Consider the following 19,370-nt stretch of genomic DNA (forward strand, 5'->3'; position numbering starts at 1 on the left):
CAAATCCTCATATGGACTAGAAACTTTGCTTTATCTAACAAATGAAGCATTGGTCATTTTGGGCAGAACGGACCAGCTTTTGAAAGTAGGCTGCCCCCACCATCTGTGAGGCTGCCCGAGGTTCCTAAACCACCTTTGCCATAACACGTATCCTACAGGGCCGTTTCCTCTCCTGCCCCATCCCCACCTCTCTTCCCCCAGTCACTGCCCACCCCCACTGTTACAGCACACTCCTAGCAATTCCGGTTCCTAGAACAGTTTTTATTACAAAGTTCCAATCACCATGTACAGTTTTTACAACGTCCGACTTCGCCAGAGGAAAAGAAGCAAGAGGAGCAGGCGCCGCGCTTCCCGACTCGAGTGCCACGGCTCCCCCTCCCTGCCCAGGGCCGAGGGCGGCGCTGACGAGGGGAAACCGCCTCTGCGGAGGCCCACTCTATCAACTACCAGCTGTCTGCATGTGGGGTGGGGGGGGTACTTATGTGAAGGGAGGGCTCTACAAAGAAGGGGGTGAAAAAGAAACGGATCGATGTAAAGCAGTCCGAGGCGTTCTTTCGGGGGCGCTGGGGGGTGGCCCGTTGGTCGGGGGCCGGCTGCGAGTCTTTCGGCATGGGGTGGAAAGCGGAACCCGGCCCTCGGCTACAGGAGGGCCCCTCTGAAAAGCTCGCTGCCCGTCCGAGCAGCCGGTGCCGTCCCTCCCACCGTGGGGCAAAGCACTGAAATAGGTGATTCGCTGCTCCAAGTAAACCCGGATTTCGGGGCGGCTTTGAACTGGGTGGCGTCTCTGGCTAGAAGCACGGGAAGATGGGTCACCTTTGAAGCAGAGGGGAGGGAACGGCCTTCGGCTTAATTTAGAGGTGGGGCTGGCTGCCCTACCACTCTCCAAAAGGGAAAAAAAAAAGAGAATAACGATGCATTTATTAGTTTGGAAGGCTTGGCTCCAAAATCTGGACCATTCCATGCAAACGGTTCCCCCCATCGTCACCCCATGGGGCAGCTCCTGCAGCCTGTCCTCTTCCCCCCTTTCTATCTCCCAGGGGGGCCCAAAGCCCCCCATACCTGCCCATCCCCCTCTCTTGTGCTTTGACTCCTGTAAAGACGGGGCTGCAGACGCCAGGACACTGGCGAATTTAATTTGCCCGGCACTTCCCGGTCCTTAAGTGTGGACATCGGATGCCCGGGAGGCCGCCTGGGCAAGGGGGCAGCAGCCCAGCTGCTTGGGTCACAGTCCCAACTGGAGGAGGACGATGGGAATAGCGTCCTTTCCATGCCGACGGTCATCCAAGACAGACAGTCTGTTGGCCAGATCAGTCACACGCACGGCACTGAATTGCAAGAGGGACGGGACCCGGACTGTAACCTGAGCGAGCTCGGCGAGCGGGGACCTGGGCAGCGGTGCCCTCGCAAAAGCTGCGCTGCATCTCGTACCTCAGCCTGTCCAGCTTGGTTCTGGGCTCTGGATTCAGCTGAGGAACCTCCGTCTTCCTAACTCATCCCTAATGTGACGTCCACATGGTGGGCACGTCCTGAGCGGAGCCGGCTGGGGCCGGGGGTCAGACTAGATGGCCCGGAGGCCCCTTCTGACCCGCTCTGTTTCTGTGCTTATGTCCCTAATTTGACAAAGAGAGGAAATGAAATCTTATCGGTCACACGGACTGGTTGGGATCGGCATTGCTTGAAATGCTTCCCTTGGGTGTTTTGGAAGCTGTGGAAGACCCTCGTCCGATCCCCAAAAGCAAAGGGGATGATTTCCTGGGGGAACTGCCTGGCTCCCGGCGAGGTTTCCTTCGAAACAGTCAGCAAAAGCAGACGGTCTCGACGGGTCAGTGGGCTCGCTTGGGATGGGATGGGGCGGGGGCAGGAGGAAGGGGTACCCCCCCCCCGGGAAGGCGAGGGGGAGGAGGCAGGGGACCACGGCTGCCGTGCCGCCGGTTGTGTGAGCGGCCCCGAAGGCATGTTTAAAATGGCGACGCGGCCCGCGCAAGGGGCGAGGCGCCCGCCCTTCTAGTGCACGTCCGGACCACGCCGCCCCGGGCGTCCCACCGGCCCCCCGTGCCCACGCCGGGTCTCCCCCCCGCACCCCGCCAGCACCTCCCGCCGAGAACAGCACCTTGCGAGAAAGCTGGCTTCCGAGGCACCCGGGAGAGGAGAAAGCTCTGCTTTTGAGAACAAGGCACCGCAGGAGGTCAAGCGCAGGCTGCATACAGAGCTGGGGGGCGGGGGGGGCGGGTAACGTCCGAGCGAGGCTGGGAAGGGCAGCCGGCGGGGCAGCCCCCCGGCTCCGAGCCCCCCTGCCTGCGCTCGGCTCTATATGGGCTCAGGTTTCAGCCTGTCCATTAGAAAGTCATTCACAAACGTCTCCACGATGTCGGGCGTGATCTCGTCCACATCCATGACGTACTTGGCCCGGGCGGACATGTCCAGGATGGTGAGCAGGGGCGCGGCCTCGGGGAGGTTCGTGTAGTCCCGCAGGGAGTCGGTCATGTCGTCCTGCCAGACGGAAAGAGAGGCTGAGCGGGCGGCGGGCGAGAGCCGCCCGCCCCGGTCTCGAGAAAGCTTGTCCGTAAGTGAGGAACCACCCACCGACACGCCGATCCTAAAAAAGACCTTGGCCTGGGCGGAAATGGATAGACTGGCTTTGTCGTCGAAGGAGGAAGAAGATACTGACGTCTATCAAACCTGGGGCTCTTTTTATTATTGGCGAGAGAAACGGACCGCATATAGATTTAAACATTGGATTCAAATGTTATTTCAGTTGTTAATATTATTTATTCTTTGGCCAGGGCGACTTAATTTATATTGTTAATTTACATTGTTTTACTGAATTCTATTTATTTATGGTTTGCGAGCCGCCCCGAGGCTTTGGCGAATGGGGCGGCATAGAAGTCCCCTAAATAAATAAATAAGTTTTTAAGTTATCATAAATGGAAGAAAAATGTGGGGGCTGACCCAGCAGGCCCGATGTTTTTGATGATCGACGTTGTTTTTAGTTTTTCTTTGTTTTTAGGACCATAATTTTGAAGAAAGCTTATGATTAAAAAAAAGAGAAAGGGTGTTCATTACACGCCTTTGAAGCCCAGCGGCCCAACCGGGCGGCTCACCAAACCCGGAGCGGGTTCACGGACGCCACGCGGCTCTGAAACGCTGCAGGCGGAGAAAAGGCTCTGAGCAGGAGCAGCGGAGGAGGTCGGAAGGCACAACTGAACGTGCGCAGTTTGTGTCCCGACTCTGCGGAGGGTGACGTGCCGTGGGCACGGGGACGGCTCGAGCCCCCTCCGTTCGATGCTCCGGTTTCGGAGGCTTATGTTCCTCCGGGGCAGCTATGAACTCTGCTTGCCAAGTGACGGAAGGCCGCCAAGGCTTGCAAGAGGCTTTCCGAGCCTACCTCGCAGGGCTGGCGCGAGGATGACACGGGGAGGGGGGCGCAGAGGGCTAGGTGTGCTTCCTCGTGCTCCGTGGAGAGGCGCTGCTGGATCGCGGAAGTCTACCCGGGGTTTTGGAAGGGACGGGGCTGGGCAGGAGCAGGGGGCCGTCTTGGGCCCCCGCCTCCAGCCCCGCCGGAGCGCCAGGCCACAGAGGGAGCTCGGCCCAAGGCCCGTGGCTGGAGGCCCCCCCCCCCGCCTGCTCAGAAGGGCAGCAGGTCAGCAGCCTGGACCACCCGCCCCATTTTCTTTCCGAGGGGCTGCGGTCAGGCCTACAGGCCTGGGCCAGACGCTCCAAGGAGACTCGGCAGCGGAGTTTCCCAGATGCGTCTCCTCCGCCGATCTCCTGGACAACAGGACCGAGATGTGCAGGAGGTGAAGGGGGCCCGTCGCTTCTCTCTCTCCCATTTCAATTCTGCTTTGCAGCGTCACACTGAACTGTGGCCAGGGAAGCCTCAGTACAGACGTGCAATGCAGTTGGAGAACTTTTTAAAGCTGATGGGTGGGCTAATTTTCTAGTCCTTATGGCCGAGAGGAAAAAAGTAGTTGAAAGGGCGTGCGGAGCGCCTGCTTGCATCTCAGTCCCCACGCATTCCCTCGCTCGGCTTTGCTCTCTGTGGCAGGGGGAACGATGCTGATTCTGGCCCACCTTACAGGGGTGTTGTAGAGAGAGAAGCACATTTTAATGTACTGCACTCGCTTTTTATGCGTGCACCTTTCCTAGGCGCTCAGCACGGCATCCGTGGCAAACACCCTTCCTGGGTGCTCTCCCACTGCTGTGCAAGGACTCGAACACACACGTCAACGGTGTGTTTGAGGCAACACCCCTCCGCTCACCACTACACCACACTGCCACGCTAACCACCAAACAGCAACGTTGCCATCCAGGGAGCGCTCCTCCGGCAGGGGGGCGCACAGGGGCGCCCAGTGGGCGGAACGTGGCTCCAGGCGCCAGAGCAAGAAGCCCCTTTGCCAGCAAGCGCTTGCCCCCAACGCCGTGGCTCGGGGCCAGCGCCTCTCCTTTCCTCACCACCCTGCCAGAAACAGCGCCCCCACTTCCTCCCGGCACCCGACGGAGGCGGACCCTGCTCCCATCCCCGGGGGCCACCGCCTCGGCCCCCGGGGGCCACCGCGGCGCTCCCAGCCCTGCCGGGGGTGGAGGCAGCTGCTGAGGATGCATCCCGGCTGCCCTTGCTCTGGGGGGCCGGACAGGTGTGGCCCGTCTCCGAGCCGCCGTCGTGCGTGCGAGAACCGCCGAGCAGGAGGAGGCGCGGCGAGGGAGCGCCCGCCCCCGTGCCGCACTGCCCGCACATCCGCACGGCGCCAGCAGCCGCGGGGGCGTTGCCCCTGCCCCTGCCGCAGCCCCCTCCCCGGCCTGCCCCCTCCCCGGCCAGGGGGGCGCGGAGCCGGCTGGGCAGGGGCGCCCCGGAGGTGATGAATGGCTCGTTGACGCGGCTGTCAGGGAGCCGGCGAGCAGATGGCGTGCGGATGAATGACCGGCAGTGTTTTTACCGATGCGGTGGGGCGGGGGGGGGCGGGAGGAAATAATTTCCTGGGGCGAGCTGGGCGCCCAGCCTTTGTTGGGAACGCAGCTTTGCAACAAGGCGTGCATTCAGGCGTCCCAAAGGTGGCTGGGGGGGGGGGGGGGGCCCGGGGGCGGGGGGGGGGCACAAAGAGGGGCGCGACGCAGGCCTGCAAGACGGGGCCGGGGGCATCCCTTTGTCTCCACGCACGCGGGCCTGTCGCCCACGCCGCAGGCGCCCACGCGAGCATCGACAGGCATGTGCCCGTGTTCTCGGCTGCCCCCCGCACGTTCCACCGCCTCCCCCCTCATCTGAGTGTGTCTCTCTCTCTGCTCCCGTGTTTGTGTGTCTCTGTATGAGTCTGCGTGGTTGTCCCACGGCGTGTCCCTGCATGATTCTCTGCACACCTGATTTTGTCCGGGGGTAGAATGAATGGCTGCCCGGAAGGGCCCCATTTCAAAGTCAGAAAGCCCAAGCCTGAGAGCAAAACGTCACCCAAAACACGTGGGCATGGAATTTCGCAGTCGTGCAGAAATCTCGAGAGCAAGGCTGGCGCAACGGCCAGGGAGCTGGCCTTGGGCCGGCGCGGGTGCAAGTTCTCACCGGTTCATCAAGCCCCCGGGTGACTCTGAGCCAGTGGTGTCAAAAGTATGGCAAGGGGAAAGAGGGCACCTGCCTTGGGGTCCTTGCAAAAAGGGGGGGAAGCCAGACAGAAATGTGGCAAACGCAGGCTCGCAGGCAGAGATCCTGCAGGTCAAGGCAAGGCTCTTCCAGCCCAAGCTTTCTCCTGAGCTGCTGGCTTGTTTCGTGCGGCTGAATGATTCCACGGTGCAATTTCCCACCTTCCGTCAGAGGCCGGGCCCTCTGGAAAGGACACCGCACCGTCCCATCAGCTGTGGAGCTACTGGGGCTCAAGTCTAAAGTTTCTTCCCTGACGCTCACCCCTATAAAGGGGTGAAAACTGCACTGTCCTACCTTACAGGGTTGTTGTGCGTCCACTTAACACGGAACCAGAATCCTTGACCCCCTCTCCTGTGTGACTTGATTAGCTTCCCTTTTCCTTTGTTTCCCACTGCATAATCTTGGCTGCCCCTCCCAAATTTAGGCACTCGCTCCGGCAGAAAGACCTCAGGCACAGAGAATTGGATGCGCCCCCCCCCGCAGCTCGCAATCAGCCCCCCTGGGCTTCTACAACTCCCTCCTGCCCCAATCACTAATTATTTGGGGGCTCCCCAGTTTTGGGCTGCTTTCCCCCAGCTTCCTCTCCTGAAAGCTGGGAATGCTGGAAATCCTCTGCAGGACCCAGATGCCTTGAAGTTAAAGCAGGCCCCTCCGCTTTTCCTTCACCCCCGCCCACTGCTGGAATGCCCCCCCCCCAGGACTTTCTGGGGTGGAATTTGGCTCCTGGGTTGAACCCAGGTCTGCGGCCCTGCATGGTCGATCCTCCTTTCCTTCCCAACGGAAGCAGACCAGTGCAAAACGCAGCTGACCAGCTTCAGGTCTGGAAGGGAATCGTGGGCGGCGAGCGAGAGGGGCCACGTACCTCTCCGGCCACGAAGAACAGCAGCGGAGTCTCCTCGTCTTTGGCTTTGTACTTGCCGATGATCTTCTCGGCGATGGGCTGGATCAGCTGCCGGGCTGCTTCGGACTCCCCGTCGTCGTCGGAATCTGCGGGACCGGAAAAGGGTTGGCGTGAAGACGCCCCGGGGCGGCCTCGAGGCGGAGAGCGGCAGCGGGGCCCTGGGGCACGGCTACGGGCTTTGAATCTCATGCGGGCAAGACAGGAATAGACAGATTTTCCAGGGAATATTTCCACAAAAAGCAGGGAATCTCTCTCTCTGTTCCCATGGGTTACCAACCCGGATTTGCCTGCTCTTCCTACATGCTCATTGCTCAAATTTAGCTCAGGATATTGCCCAGCTGAAAAGAGGCTAGGGGTTCGGGCAATTCGCCTCCCACCCCCAATTCAGCCCCCGAGCGCTTCTCTCCACCCAGTGGAGATCCAGTCCGCCCCAGGACACGGTCCAGAGACCTCGGGGAATCCCATCTCCATCTCAGAAACAGCCGGCCACGGTCCGGGAAAGAACTTTCCCCGTGATGGCACCGCATTCGGAGAACCTCCTCTCCATCCAGGCTCCCTTGACGCCAAGTCGGCTGCAATTTGGGTGCCCAGTACAGGCAGTTTTGAAATCATTCCAGGCAATTTAACTGTCAATTTTCTCTCGGCTGCTCTGCTTTTATGGTGATCCATCAAACGGCTCTTTTCATGTTAATTGCTAGGTGACGGCACGCCGGTGGCTGTTTTCTTCCTTCCACGGCCTGGCCTTCGCAGTTGTCTTTTTATGTTATTTCTGACTGCCTCTTTTTATTTTACATTCAAAGCGCGAGGAGAAAAATGCAGAATGCAATTTCAAGGGTAAGTTAACACGGAAAAATAAGATTCGTTTTGCAACGGGCCTCAAAACAAAGCGGCGAAGCGACGTGCCAAGAACGACGCGAGGTCCAGCTCGACCGATCGTGCCGAGTTCCCCAGGGCCGTCCTTCTACATATTGAGAGTTAGACCTTGGATAGGCGGGGACCGAACGAGGTGGAGTGGCTCTCCTTTTTAAAAATCCTTTTCCCACGGAGCCCTCCGAGGCCGCCTTTGAGAGAGCAGGGCCACACACCCAAAGCGTGATGAGAAAGAAGAGTCGGATGCAGGGTTTTTAGCATTTTGGAAGGTCACATCGAGAGGGACAGCCGGCCACACGCTCTTTGCGAGGGGCGACCGTCGGCGATGCCAGCCAAGCACGGGCAGGCGCAGCTGGGGGAGACGCTACGATCCGGCAAAGATAATGGCCCCCCCGGGGCCTCCCTCGTTAGCGAGCGCCTGCCTGTCCATCAGCCCCCGGGAGGCGAGCCGGTTGATCGGCACCCCCGGCTCCGGGAGACGGCTGGGGGAAATGGGTCCCAGCGGGGATGGAGACCCCTTGAGTGGAGAGCTGCAGGGGAGGCGGAGGGGACCAGGCGGTGGGGTCAAGCCGAAGAGAAGAGGAGGCGCGCCGGGGAAGGACGAAGGGGCGGGGGGCTGCAGGCTGCAGAGACTGAAGCAGGCAGCACGGAAAACCGGGAGCCTCGCTCTTGCCGCGGCCGAACCTGTTTTGGTAGCAACGCAGGAAAACGAGCTGCCAGTGAACAAGGTGGAGGCTTGCGGACGGAGGAGCCCGATCCAAGCCCGGGAGAAGCGATCGGGGCGACAGGCTGGTCCTTCTTGTGGCCACACTGGCCGGCCCTTACAGGTAATTCAGTCCGAAATGCCTGGAGGACCCACACTGAAGCATCAAGGGTGACTAAATGGGGATCCCTGCTCAATGAATCCCTCATTGGGGAGCTACAGGCCAGTCACCGTCTCCCCCGACCTACCCGGCAGGGTCGTTGTGAGGATTAAAAGGAACGGGGACCGGGACAGCGGCGGGTGCAACCCACAGAGCAGAGCCAAACCAGGCAGGCAAAACCTGGTTTTCGCCCCGTTTGTGAGGCTCTCTCCTCCGCAAGGGGACGCGTGACCTCACGAGGAGAAATCGCACGAAGCAGCGGCGTGCAAATCGCTACACGCGCGGATTTGCTCCCGCTGCGCCAGCCTGGGCGAAGCAGCGCCCCGAGCGGAAAGGCCGGCGCGCTCGCCATCGGAGGAGCACTTTCAAAAGCCTCGGGATTCGTCCGAGGCCCGCTGGCTAAAGCAAGACCGAGCCCACAGGGCGGGAATGCGTGGCGCCTGCGGGTGGGTTTGGGGGCCCGACGGAGCCTCGGGGCGCTTTGAAGCCCGTGCCGTATAAAAGGGGGCGCAGGGAGGAACCCCGGCCCGAACTCCGGCAGTGGGCAAACAGCCGCATTCAGACGCAGCGGGAGCCCTTGGCCGGCGAGAGCCGGGCGGATGCCGGGAGGCGTCACACGGAGCGCCATTGTGAGCGAGCCAGCGGGGCGCTGCGGCCACTCATCCGATTAACGGGGATTACAACTCCGCCCTGGGCTGGGGAAGGGGCGAATTCCCTGCCTGGCATCCCGGATTTGCAGCCTGCAATTCTGTGGCGGCAGCCGAGCCGGGGGAAGAACCGTGTGGCGTGAAAGACGCTTCGCTTTCTTGTCCCACTCGGGGAGCTGGCCACGGCGGGGACAGGACACTGGGGCGAATCCCTCGGTTGGCCTGATCTGGCAAAGCCCGTCTTCTTGGCCCGAATCGGTGCTTCTTCAGGGTGCTGTGCACTCGATTTGAAAACGGGGCAGCAGGAGAAGAGTCTCTGGCCCCAGGGGGCTCAGCTTCCGCAACACTGCAGTGCTGGATTCTGCGACATCGTGCCAAGCCGGTTCTGCATTCTTCTGGCACGCGATGGGGCACGGAGCTCCGTGCAAAGTTCTCAAGTCCCCCCTGCCCCACTGCCTCCCCATCTGCTAGGGTTTTCATTCTACCATGCCAGAAATCAAAACACTTGTGACTTCTTAAGGGTATCTTTGCAATCATGAGGTCTAGAAACTTCTTCCAACTTGACAATGACCTACAATCTGCACCCTCTCGTTTCGTGTGACCTCCTTGGCTGAGATGAAAGAAGGGGGGACCCCATTATTCTACCATGCCAGAAATCAAACCACCTATGTCTTCTTAAGGGTATCTTTGCAATCATGAGGTCTAGAAACTTCTTCCAACTTGACAATGACCTACATTCTGCACCCTCTCGTTTCGTGTGACCTCCTTGGCTGAGATGAAAGAAGCGGGGAGATGCAGGAAGGAAGGGCTCCCAGAGGCCGAGAGCTGCAGGAGGATGTGGGGTGGGTGGGTGGGGGGGGGCTCCTTACCTACGAAAAGGACGAGGCAGGGACCCTCGTTCAGCTGGACAGCGTTGGAGTCGGTCAGCTCCAGGACGGGCTTGGGGTGCCAGGGGAACTCGCGGCATTCGATGTCGTTCAGCACCTCCACGCGGCCCTGCCGGGTGATCACGTCCCCCTTGGGGTCGAGGATGATGAGGGTCGGGATGCCTGGGCAGGGAGACATCAGGGCGCCCGCTTGAGGATCGACGGGGACGGGGCTGTGGGGAGCGCCCAGGAGGCCTCTGCAGGCACCGTGGCCTTTGCCAGCCGAAGGGCGGGACACGGGAGGGGACACAGACCCCCCTCCGTTCCGTCAGCCCCCAAAGCCCAGCATCCCCAGGCGCGTCCCTTCCTCGCTCTGCTCCCAAGTGTCCTTTGATTTACACTGTGCAAAGGAACAGTTATACTGCTCAGCAGTGGCAAAAACAAGAAAGGGTCTCATGCCACCTTAATGGTTTTTAAAATGGCATAGTCAATGTACTAGTCCTTAAGGTGGTATGAGACACGTTGGCTTTCTGACCTTTCCAAAGAAAGAGCAAGCTGGCTGGCTTGTTCTGCAGCAGCTCCCCCGCATACAAAAAGCCAAAGTACATTTCAGCGGTTGGGAGAGCGATGGAACTCGGTTTCATGCCTTAACTTTCCAGTGACGGTACATTTCAGGCATATTTTCTCCGAGAAACCCCTAGCGGTTTTGATGGGCTTAGTTTTCAAGGAAGCACGCTCAAGATCGCAGCCTTGATTCAATTTCCAGTTTATGGTTCAGGGCTCATTTGTATACCCCCCCATCCTCAATTATTTGGGGGGGGGGAATGCAAGGGGGCTAAGCCACTCCACAGTTCTGCATCCTCAGCCCCCCCAGGCGCCCCCTTCCCAAATCCCTCCCCAGGAGCGCTGCCTTCAACGACAAAACTGCAGGAATCCAACCTGGAGAGGCCCAGAGGCGACGGATTTATCCCGGAGAGGCGGAATTGGTTTCTGTCCAGCCCTGGGAAGGCGTGCGCCACAGCTCTGCCCCTCCCGGGAGGTCCATCCAGTCCTCCAAGCCCCCCCCCCCACTCTCCCAGTGCCCCCCAGTTTGATGGCTTCCCCATTTTTGCTCCGTGAACAGGAAGGACTCCCTCTTGTCTGGGAACAAGAGCTTTGAACCAGATCAAGCTGCCCTTTCGAGCCACCCTGTCTGCCTGCCCGGCGAACGCAGGCTAAAACCTTTTTATTTAAACAATATTTTAACAACTTTTAATATGATCTATAGGTTTTCATTTGCAGCCAGGGTGAATCGGGGGTTTTAATTGGTATTGTATGTATTATGTTTGTTTATTTTATGTAAACAAAACTTAATACATTTTGTTCCCCTCTCCTCCCTCAATTTTGCTCCCCTCCCCGCCCCTCAGTGGCCTGAAAACCCTGATGGATGTCAAGAGACGCCTCCTGTCCAGCAGGCCACCTGCTCCTCAGCTGTCCCGGAATCGGGTTTCCGAGGAGGCTGAGGAAACGCAGGAGGGAGACGGCTCATCCCGCCCCCCCACATGCGCCAGCGTTCCTTACCCAGCCGACTGGGAGAAACACACCCGGACACTGGAGTGATGAAGTCCAGGCCAAGCGTGCCAGGTACCACAGGCCTTGAACTGGGCACCCTTGAGGACTAGCAGCTTGAAGCGAGTGTGAGCCAGCAGGATCACTGGTTGGAGCAGGGGGGGGGAGGGAGGGACAACAAGCGCCTTCTCCTTCCCCCCAGGACGGCCACCGGGACCGATGAATGAAGGTGCTTCTCAGCAAATCCCCATCGCCTGGGGCCGCCACTCGGCTGCGGGGGGCCTCTCACCCTGCTTGCCAAGTTTGCCCATGCGCTGCCCCCTGCCGGAGCCAGAACTGCGATGCCAGCCTCTGGAGTCCTCCAGCCCAGCCTCCTCACTGGTGGTGGGACATCCCCAGCCGGCCAGTTTCTGCTGCCCAGAGAAAGGAACAGCACTCCATGTGTCCTCCCATTAAGATTTTTCCCCTAGCGCTCCGCCAAAAAGTGCTCCAGAAACAGAAGGGAACCAGGAAACCTGCCCCTCAGAGCAAAGCTCCACGCGGATGATTTCTCCGCCCTACCTTGGATGCCATAGAGCCGGTTTAGGCGTGACCTCCGGGCTTCGTCAGCATACGGGACCGCAAGCCAGGGCATCTCGCTGAAATACTGTTTGAACGAATCTTCTGACCTGGGAGGGTGAAGCGGAAGGAGGGATGGTATTTTTCCTCTACCCTCCCCGTTCCTCTTTCCTTGCATGCTGTCTCTCTTCCTCACTTCTTCGATGCCCATCATCCCTTTTTCCTGGGACAGCGTGGTCATGAAATCCCTGCACTGGGTTCTGCATTGCCAAATGGCACACATTTTATATTGTTTAATCTGTTATCGTATATTATACCTGTGCGTGTGTATATTTCTGATAATGCAATAGAGTTTCCTGCTGTTCCCCCTTCCCAAGACTCCAAAATCGCATTCAGCCAAGGAGAGCGCACCTGCTTTCTAAGCACAGCAGCAAGGTCACCATAAGGACTAGAAGCTTGCTCTGGCGAGATTCTCAATAGCTCAATTCTGCGTCCAGAGCAACTTCTATGAAACTTATATGGCCTCACTGGCCAGAGATTCCAAAAGGCACAGGAAGATCCATGGTGGAGAGGAGGTCTATAGCAGCTGTTACCTGTCTGCGCTGACGAAGACAATCTCAAATTTTTGACCAGCCTCCTTGATTTTCCGATAGGATTCCACCAGCACCCGGGTGAGGCTTCTGCAGGGTGGGCACTGGAGACCAATCAATAAATAATAATAAATGCAGAGAATGTTTTGTTTTGGCCACAAAACAAGAAACATTGTGGGCTAGAAACTTGGTCAGTCTTTCCCCAGAACAAAACAAAAGGCAAAGCCAAGGCAGAACAGTGATGACTGAACAAGCCGTTCCCAATTGCTTTCAGACACAGTTCCGCTACGACGGGAAGCGGAATGAAATCCACTGGCATGAACCTGCTCACAGAAGAGGGGAATGCACTCTGCACGTGTTCTGTGGCACAGCCATCTCACGTTTCCCACCCACTGCCAGGTCTGAGCTCTGCCAGACAGGGGATCTCATCAGAGACAGAACTTCAAGCCTGGAGGCCCGATTAAGCCTTCCCTCTGGGAGTACCCAGAAATCCCACCGGCTTCCACTCAGCCACCAATCCTCCGGCAGTTTCCTGGCATTTCCCAACTTGCAAAAGATCAAAATGCCTCTCCTAAGCTTCGAAACCAGGAGAAGAGCTCTGATGTGGAAGCTGCTGGCATCCTGGGGGTATTTTGGCCACCCCTTTTGGCTCTAGGCTCCACCCATCCCCAGAGCAGTCCCATGAGCTCCTCCAGAACGGAATTCGGGCTGCGTGCTGGAAAAGCACCTGCACCCCTGCTCTGGAAGAGGCTCCTGCTGCCAAGCCCTCCAGAAAAGTGGCCACGTGCGCATGACCAAGGCCCGATGGAGAGCCAGGGACCGGCAAAACCGTCGCCCCTTCCAGAAGCCCTCCGTCTGCACCGCCTCACTGCTGAAGCACCGGCTCTCCTATAGCTCCCCGCACTTCTCTTGTGAGCAGAAGGAGACACTCTCCCGTCAAACAAGGAGCGCGCCAAACACGCGAGAGCCGTCAACGCCGCTCACCCAGTGCGCGGAGAAGTAAACGCCGACATGGGAGCCCTCCAAGACGCTACTCTCCTGCGACTGGCCGTTTTTCCGGAGGAGAGGTCCGGCAACCACCTCGCCGAATGGCCGGGGGCCCCATGGAAACTCCAGGCCTGAAGGAAGCAGGAGAGGAGGAGAGCAGGCCGTGAGGAAGGATCCCGAAGGGCGACCGCTCCATCCGCATCCGGGAGTCCAAGCACAGGTACCCGTAAATCCAGCTGCCGGTGGATCAGGGGTACGTGACCCCAACTTTCCAGCTGTTCCCCGTCCCACTGCTCTCGTTTCTGCTTCGCTTTCCAGGAAATTCAGAAGTCAGAGCAGCGGGGAAAACCTGACCCCGTTCCATTCCTCTTCGGCATATCCCTTCGAACACCAAGTTCAGTTAATTAAAGGATTAACCTTTGATCTGCCGCTTGATTCCTCTTATCAGGGGCTCCTCAATGTTTTCATGTTTAAAAATACATTTCATGCGTATTAACTTATGTGGATCGTTACATTTTTGTCTTGTTGTTTTCATCTTATTTTGTTAGGGTGACATGTATTATATGAATACAATATATTCATATTAAAATGATATTAATCATTTTAATATGAATATATTAGGCTTCAGCCCCGCTAAATAAGAGTGTCCATTCTCAGAGGCTGATGCATTGGCTTGGCAGTGCCTTAAATATTCGGAAAAAAGCAGTGTGGATACACCGAAGGACAATATTCACATGGTTAACAACAAATTCTTCTAATTACTATTACAAAGTCTTAATAAAACATTAATGCCTGCTTTACCCTGGCATTCATTCACCCACCCTGCCTCCATTTCTTTCTGTTACTTTCCCTGAGTCTATTCCTAGATTGTAAACTCCTTGGGGCAGGGATCTGTTGCCCTGTTCTTTTGCAAAATAGCCGCACTGGGTAAGTAAAACACCTTTAGGCTCCTGCTCTGGCCGGCTCCCCGAAGGCGCCATTATCCTCCAAAGCCCTGAAAAACGAGCTTGCAGACTCTCTCCAACTTGGCCTTTGCCCAGGTGCCTTGGATTACAACTCCCAAGCTGTCTGGGAAATGATGGGAGTTGTAGTCCAAAGGATTTGCTGCCCGCCATGAACACTCTTCCTAACTGAAGGGGCAAAAGGAAACCCACTTGTCTGCTCCGAGCCGTGGGTGCCCGTGCCCCCTGCGCTCCCACCCAATTCCCGGGCTTCCGGAACTGTCCTTCTGTTCCTCACTTAGCTCTTCCCATACAAGAAACCCCTGGGAAGACAAGCTGTTGCTTCTCCGAAGGAACGCGGCTGTAAAAACGACGAAGGGGAAGGTGCCGGGAATTAAGACGGCCCCGGTGCACGGGCCTGTCCGTTGCCCTCCGCCTCTGCCAGGCGGGGCAAGGAGGGCTCCGCGGCGAGGGGGCCCTTGGCGTGGCGAAGGGGCGCAATGCCCGTCTTACCTTCTGGGTCGTCTCGGATAACCAACAGGCCATTCCGGCACACAACCTTCCCAGTGCTGGCGTCTATAAATATCAGCGAAGGAATGTTGGAGACCCGGAACATGTTCCAAAGTTTCAGCTGGGAGGAGAACAGAAAGAAGAAAGAGGGGGGCAGAGATGTGGGAACAAGCAGTGGAACACGGGTGTTCGCTGTCTTTCGTTTCCCTGACGGTTGACACTGGACTGTAAGCACCTCTGGGCAGAGACCTGTTTTTTCTTTCCCCTTTGCACATGCCCGTTGCGAAGCGCAGGGCGTTGTCTCGAGTGGTTTTGCGAGGACCCCGGCGGTCCGATGAGCCAAATCTAAGTTGTCCACTCAACTGCAAATATTCCTTGTTTGTTTGGCAACACATTTATACTTAAAGCTTCAGTTTTCCAATAGGAAGGACTACAAAAACCATGGCAGAAGAGGTATTCCGACCTCCTGCGGTAGCAGGGATGAGTCTAGTCCAACAAAAATATCGGCAAGCTCAACGTGTTTTCATTTCTTTCAAACAATTGTTGCATTCACAAACACTTCTCCCCAATCCCTGAATCAAGCTCAGACCAGCAAGCTGAAACTCTACCTGGGTGTGAGCCCCACTGAACCTGTGAAAGTGCAATTGGAACTTCCTCGGGGCAAAGACCTTTTTTTTGCTGATGATGTCTGTTTCCTCTGGGCCCCTGCCTAAAACGATTTCCTCTTTGCATTAGGCTACCACCCCAGAGAAGCGGCCCTTTCGCCCTTGCAAACTTCAGTGGCAGGAACAGAAGAGGGAGAGAAAGCAGCTTTTTGGCAAGCCCTCGAAACAGAGAAAAGCAAGGTCACCTCTCTCCAAAGTCAAAAGGGGACATTTTATGGAGTTTCCATGGTCGCTGGAAGTGGCCCAGGATGTGTTTGCAAATTCTCTGCTCGAGGGTCCACTTAAAAGCAGCCAAATCCTTCTGTTTATTTGGGCAGATTTTCCGAGCGGCAAAACCGACCCGAGCCCGTGGCTTGCGTCAGCTTTCCTTCGGCTCCCTCCTCGCGTTACAGTCGACCGGCGTGGCATGAGCTCAGCGTCGGAGGGCCTGAGGCAGCTGGGATTTGGGCGTCCCGGGAGAAACGGGGTCAGCATCACCCGGGGAAGAGGGAAGGGACGCACTGAAGCAAGCCGGGGAAATAAAACATCCACATTTGCGGCCGCCGCCAAAGGGAGAGCGGCCCGATCACGTCGAGCCGGGCGCTCGCAGCAGGCTGCCAAGATTTTAACCGCCACATTTTCTAACCAAGTGCTCTGGGATGGAGGCCTGACACATCCCCTGCTCCAAAGAGGGGATTCGCTGCTCGGCCGGTGGCACAAGCCGCTGGTGGAAGCGACGTGGCAGAATTCTGGAGAACGCACGCATGCCGTGGTTGGAAAGGGCTTTTTCCTGGAATCACAGGACAGAAGCGTGGGGCGTGTGCCCGTTATTCCCTGCTCCGAGAAGTGATCCTGCCCTTCCTCCTTGTGACGGCCTTTCAGGCCTCGAAGAATTCCACCCTATTTCCCCTCGACTAACAATTGCTTCCTGCTAAAAGTTCTTTCCTGAGACAATGTGTGTTGCTTGGGTTGACAACCTGCAGTAATAAATGGTATATATAAATACAAAACTGCGTATTCTCGTTGGGCTCTGTGGATACGGCCACCATGCTTTTCAGAGCAAGCCGAATCTGGGCTGCAAAACTAACACCGGATTTTAGGAATACTGCAACTATTCCCCCAATTCGCTTCTGTTCGCGTGCGCCGGTTGTTTGTTCTTTTCGCATGCACTGGCCTTTTCCAGTCCGGTGCCTGGGCCTGCGCTGAGCTACAGTTCCCATCATCCTCAGCAACACAGCCAATGGCTGGGCCAGCAGTGAGCTGAAGTCACGGCAGCCGTAATCCCTCTGAAGTGCACCAGGCCTTGACTCACGCCCGTTCGTAAATGCTTTCTCTCTGCTTGCGACTGCCTGGGTCAGTTCACCACTGCGGTCGTGCGACTGTGGTTACCGGGTCCGGAACAAACCGGTTCCGAAACCCATCCACCAGGCCCCAAGCTGAGACACGCCACGTCCCGGGGATGGCACATCGTGTCGCATCCAACCCGGGCCTCCGAGGAACGGACCGAAGAGAGGCGGCCGGTCCAGCCAGAGCCGGCATCAGCCAGCTGGAAGCCCACAGGCCGGAAAAAAGCCCTTCCTCTCCAGACGGCTTCCAAGTGCGGCGCCTCCTCTGGCCGTCACGTTCGAGAGCCGTCGAGACTTTCCAGCTCCGTCAGCAAGAGCGGGAGAGCTACCCGGTGTTTTGCTGGGAACGATCAATCCTGCGAGACAGGCCAGAGCTATTTGTGGGCAACCCCGGCGGAGCCAAATCGCATCCTGGCACAGGTTTATTTCCACAGGGCCTTTTCCACCCGGCCCTCTCCCAAAATGGCCGGCTGCGTTTGGGAGACCTCAGAGGGAAGACGGCAGGAGACGGACCGAGCGGAGCAGGTGTGCCCAGGGCCACCCCACGCAGCCCCCCGACTCAGAGCCGGCCTGGCGGCACAGAGGCACAGGCCAGCGCTAATGGCCAGCAGCCGCGCGGTTGGGCTACTGTCCACCATTTTGCTTTTCCCAGAACCCCCCTGGCATTGTGACCATCTCCCGGAGGAAGGAGCACGGACACCCTCCGCCACGCCATTTGGATGTCCCCACCGTCAGCTAGAAAACCGCGATTTCTGGAATGCTGTGAGGGAAACAGAAATTGCTGGAACATTCCAGCGGCGCCTACAAAGTTCTCCAGTCCCTATTCCCTTCAAAAGAGCCAATTTTGTTGCTGAAAAACATTTTTTTCTTTGTCGGAAGAAAAAAGTTTGGTACTTTTGCACCAAGAGGGAACATGGGATACCTGGCATTTGTACAGTGCCCTCAAAGCACCTCATATGCATTGTCCAGTACGCGACCTTACAGCAACCTTGCAAGGTAGGCCAATATTATCCCCTCATCATTACAGAGGAAGGCAGGGAGAGAGGTAGGAACGGCTTGAGTAGGGTTTCCACGGGAAGCTGCCCAGTTCCTAAAATAATCCCGGAAGACCTTCTGGGTTCTCGCGAATGGATTTTCCGGGTCTTTCCCCAAACCTATTCTAACTTTCAGAAGACTCCCAAGAGCACACTCCTTCCCCGCAGTTTCCACTTCAGCTGCTCACACAACAAAGCCTTCGAGAGCCCCAATAAATGCAAACACGGGAAAATCCTAGGAGCAAATGGATTTTCTGCCAACGAGGTCTTCTAAGAAAGAAAACCCTGGTTGTTTTTCCGAGAGGCTGAGATAGCTGGGGGCTCGGCACGGCCTCGCTCTGGCGGAAGCAAAAGCTCCCCAGACGCCGGACGAGAGAGAGGGACACCCGTTCCATCCATTGTGCAGCAAGGCTGCCTGACAGAGGTGAGAAAAGAAAACAGCCTGGCCGGGCGAGCTTGTCGAGGTGCCAGCCCTGAGCTGCGGCAGGGGCTTCGCCCGTCAACACGCGAGTCTGTGAGGCGGAGAAGGGGCAAAGCAGCCAGGACCGTTCCCAAGCCCCTGGGAATAGATCAGTTGAATGAGAGAAAACACTCTGCGCATGTTCGTGGACGTGCGGCTCGGGAAGGGATGCTGGCAGGAGTGAAGGGGCTTCCACTGTCCTGCATCCTACGTGTTGCTGCCAGAAGAAAAAACTGAGCAGAGAATAACACCCAACCCCACACACCCTGCGGGTCACACACACACACACACACACACACACACACACACACACAGTGCTGGCACAAAAATGCAAGCCGTTTCCGCGGCACGGAGACGAAAGTGCCGAGATCGTAGCCAAAACACGAGCGACAGGCCCAGAGCGGCAAACAAACAGCCCGACAATGAAAGGCAGGCGGCTCCCGCTGCCCGCAGGACATGTGCGAGCACATGCGCCCCTCCCTCCCGCGCTGGTGTGCCCTGCTCGGCGCATCGCGCCTCTCGGTTTGTTTGGAAACTGCCGCACTCGAGCGCCAGGAAAAATCCATCTTATTTGTCATAACAAACCCAAGGTAAACAGAACGGCATTAGTCAATTAGGCAGGAATGTGGCGCCCGAGAAGAGACGGGGCGAGGCGAAAGGCGGGCGCATGCCGGAATTGCGGAGGAGTCCCGGGATGGGGGGATGCGAGGGCTCGGGGCAGCCGACTGGCCCGCACAGCAGGGGTGGGGAAGCTGTCGGTCCGAGGGCCGAATTGCACCGGGGCCACATGAGAACCGCTCACCTGCGTCTCCGGAGATGCACTTTGAGCTTTTAGAACTGGCAGCAAGGGGATGGCACAAAGGCCGGGAAGCGACGGGTGGGAAAATGGGGGTGGGGCGGGAGAGGGGGGCACAGCCCTGTGGGGCAGCCCAGAGGCACCGATTTGCCCCCTCCCCGTTTAGCAGGGTACCCTCTCCGA

At 57.7% G+C, this 19,370-nt stretch overlaps 1 protein-coding gene across 1 annotated transcript; it reads right to left on the bottom strand.

Moving 5' to 3' along the window:
- Positions 1-240: 240 nt before the first annotated feature.
- NXN (nucleoredoxin) lies at positions 241-19,139 on the bottom strand. Its single transcript, XM_044430416.1, has 8 exons — positions 16,198-19,139; positions 14,911-15,028; positions 13,454-13,587; positions 12,473-12,573; positions 11,883-11,989; positions 9,777-9,956; positions 6,489-6,613; positions 241-2,490 (listed from the first exon to the last, which is right to left on the bottom strand). Exons 1-8 carry the CDS (start codon positions 16,315-16,317, stop codon positions 2,308-2,310), a joined length of 1,068 nt encoding a protein of 355 aa, XP_044286351.1. The 5' UTR covers positions 16,318-19,139; the 3' UTR covers positions 241-2,307.
- Positions 19,140-19,370: the final 231 nt, after the last annotated feature.

This window comes from Varanus komodoensis, unplaced genomic scaffold (assembly GCF_004798865.1).
Source record: "Varanus komodoensis strain SLA01 unplaced genomic scaffold, ASM479886v1 scaffold20_1, whole genome shotgun sequence".
Taxonomy (NCBI): domain Eukaryota; kingdom Metazoa; phylum Chordata; class Lepidosauria; order Squamata; family Varanidae; genus Varanus; species Varanus komodoensis.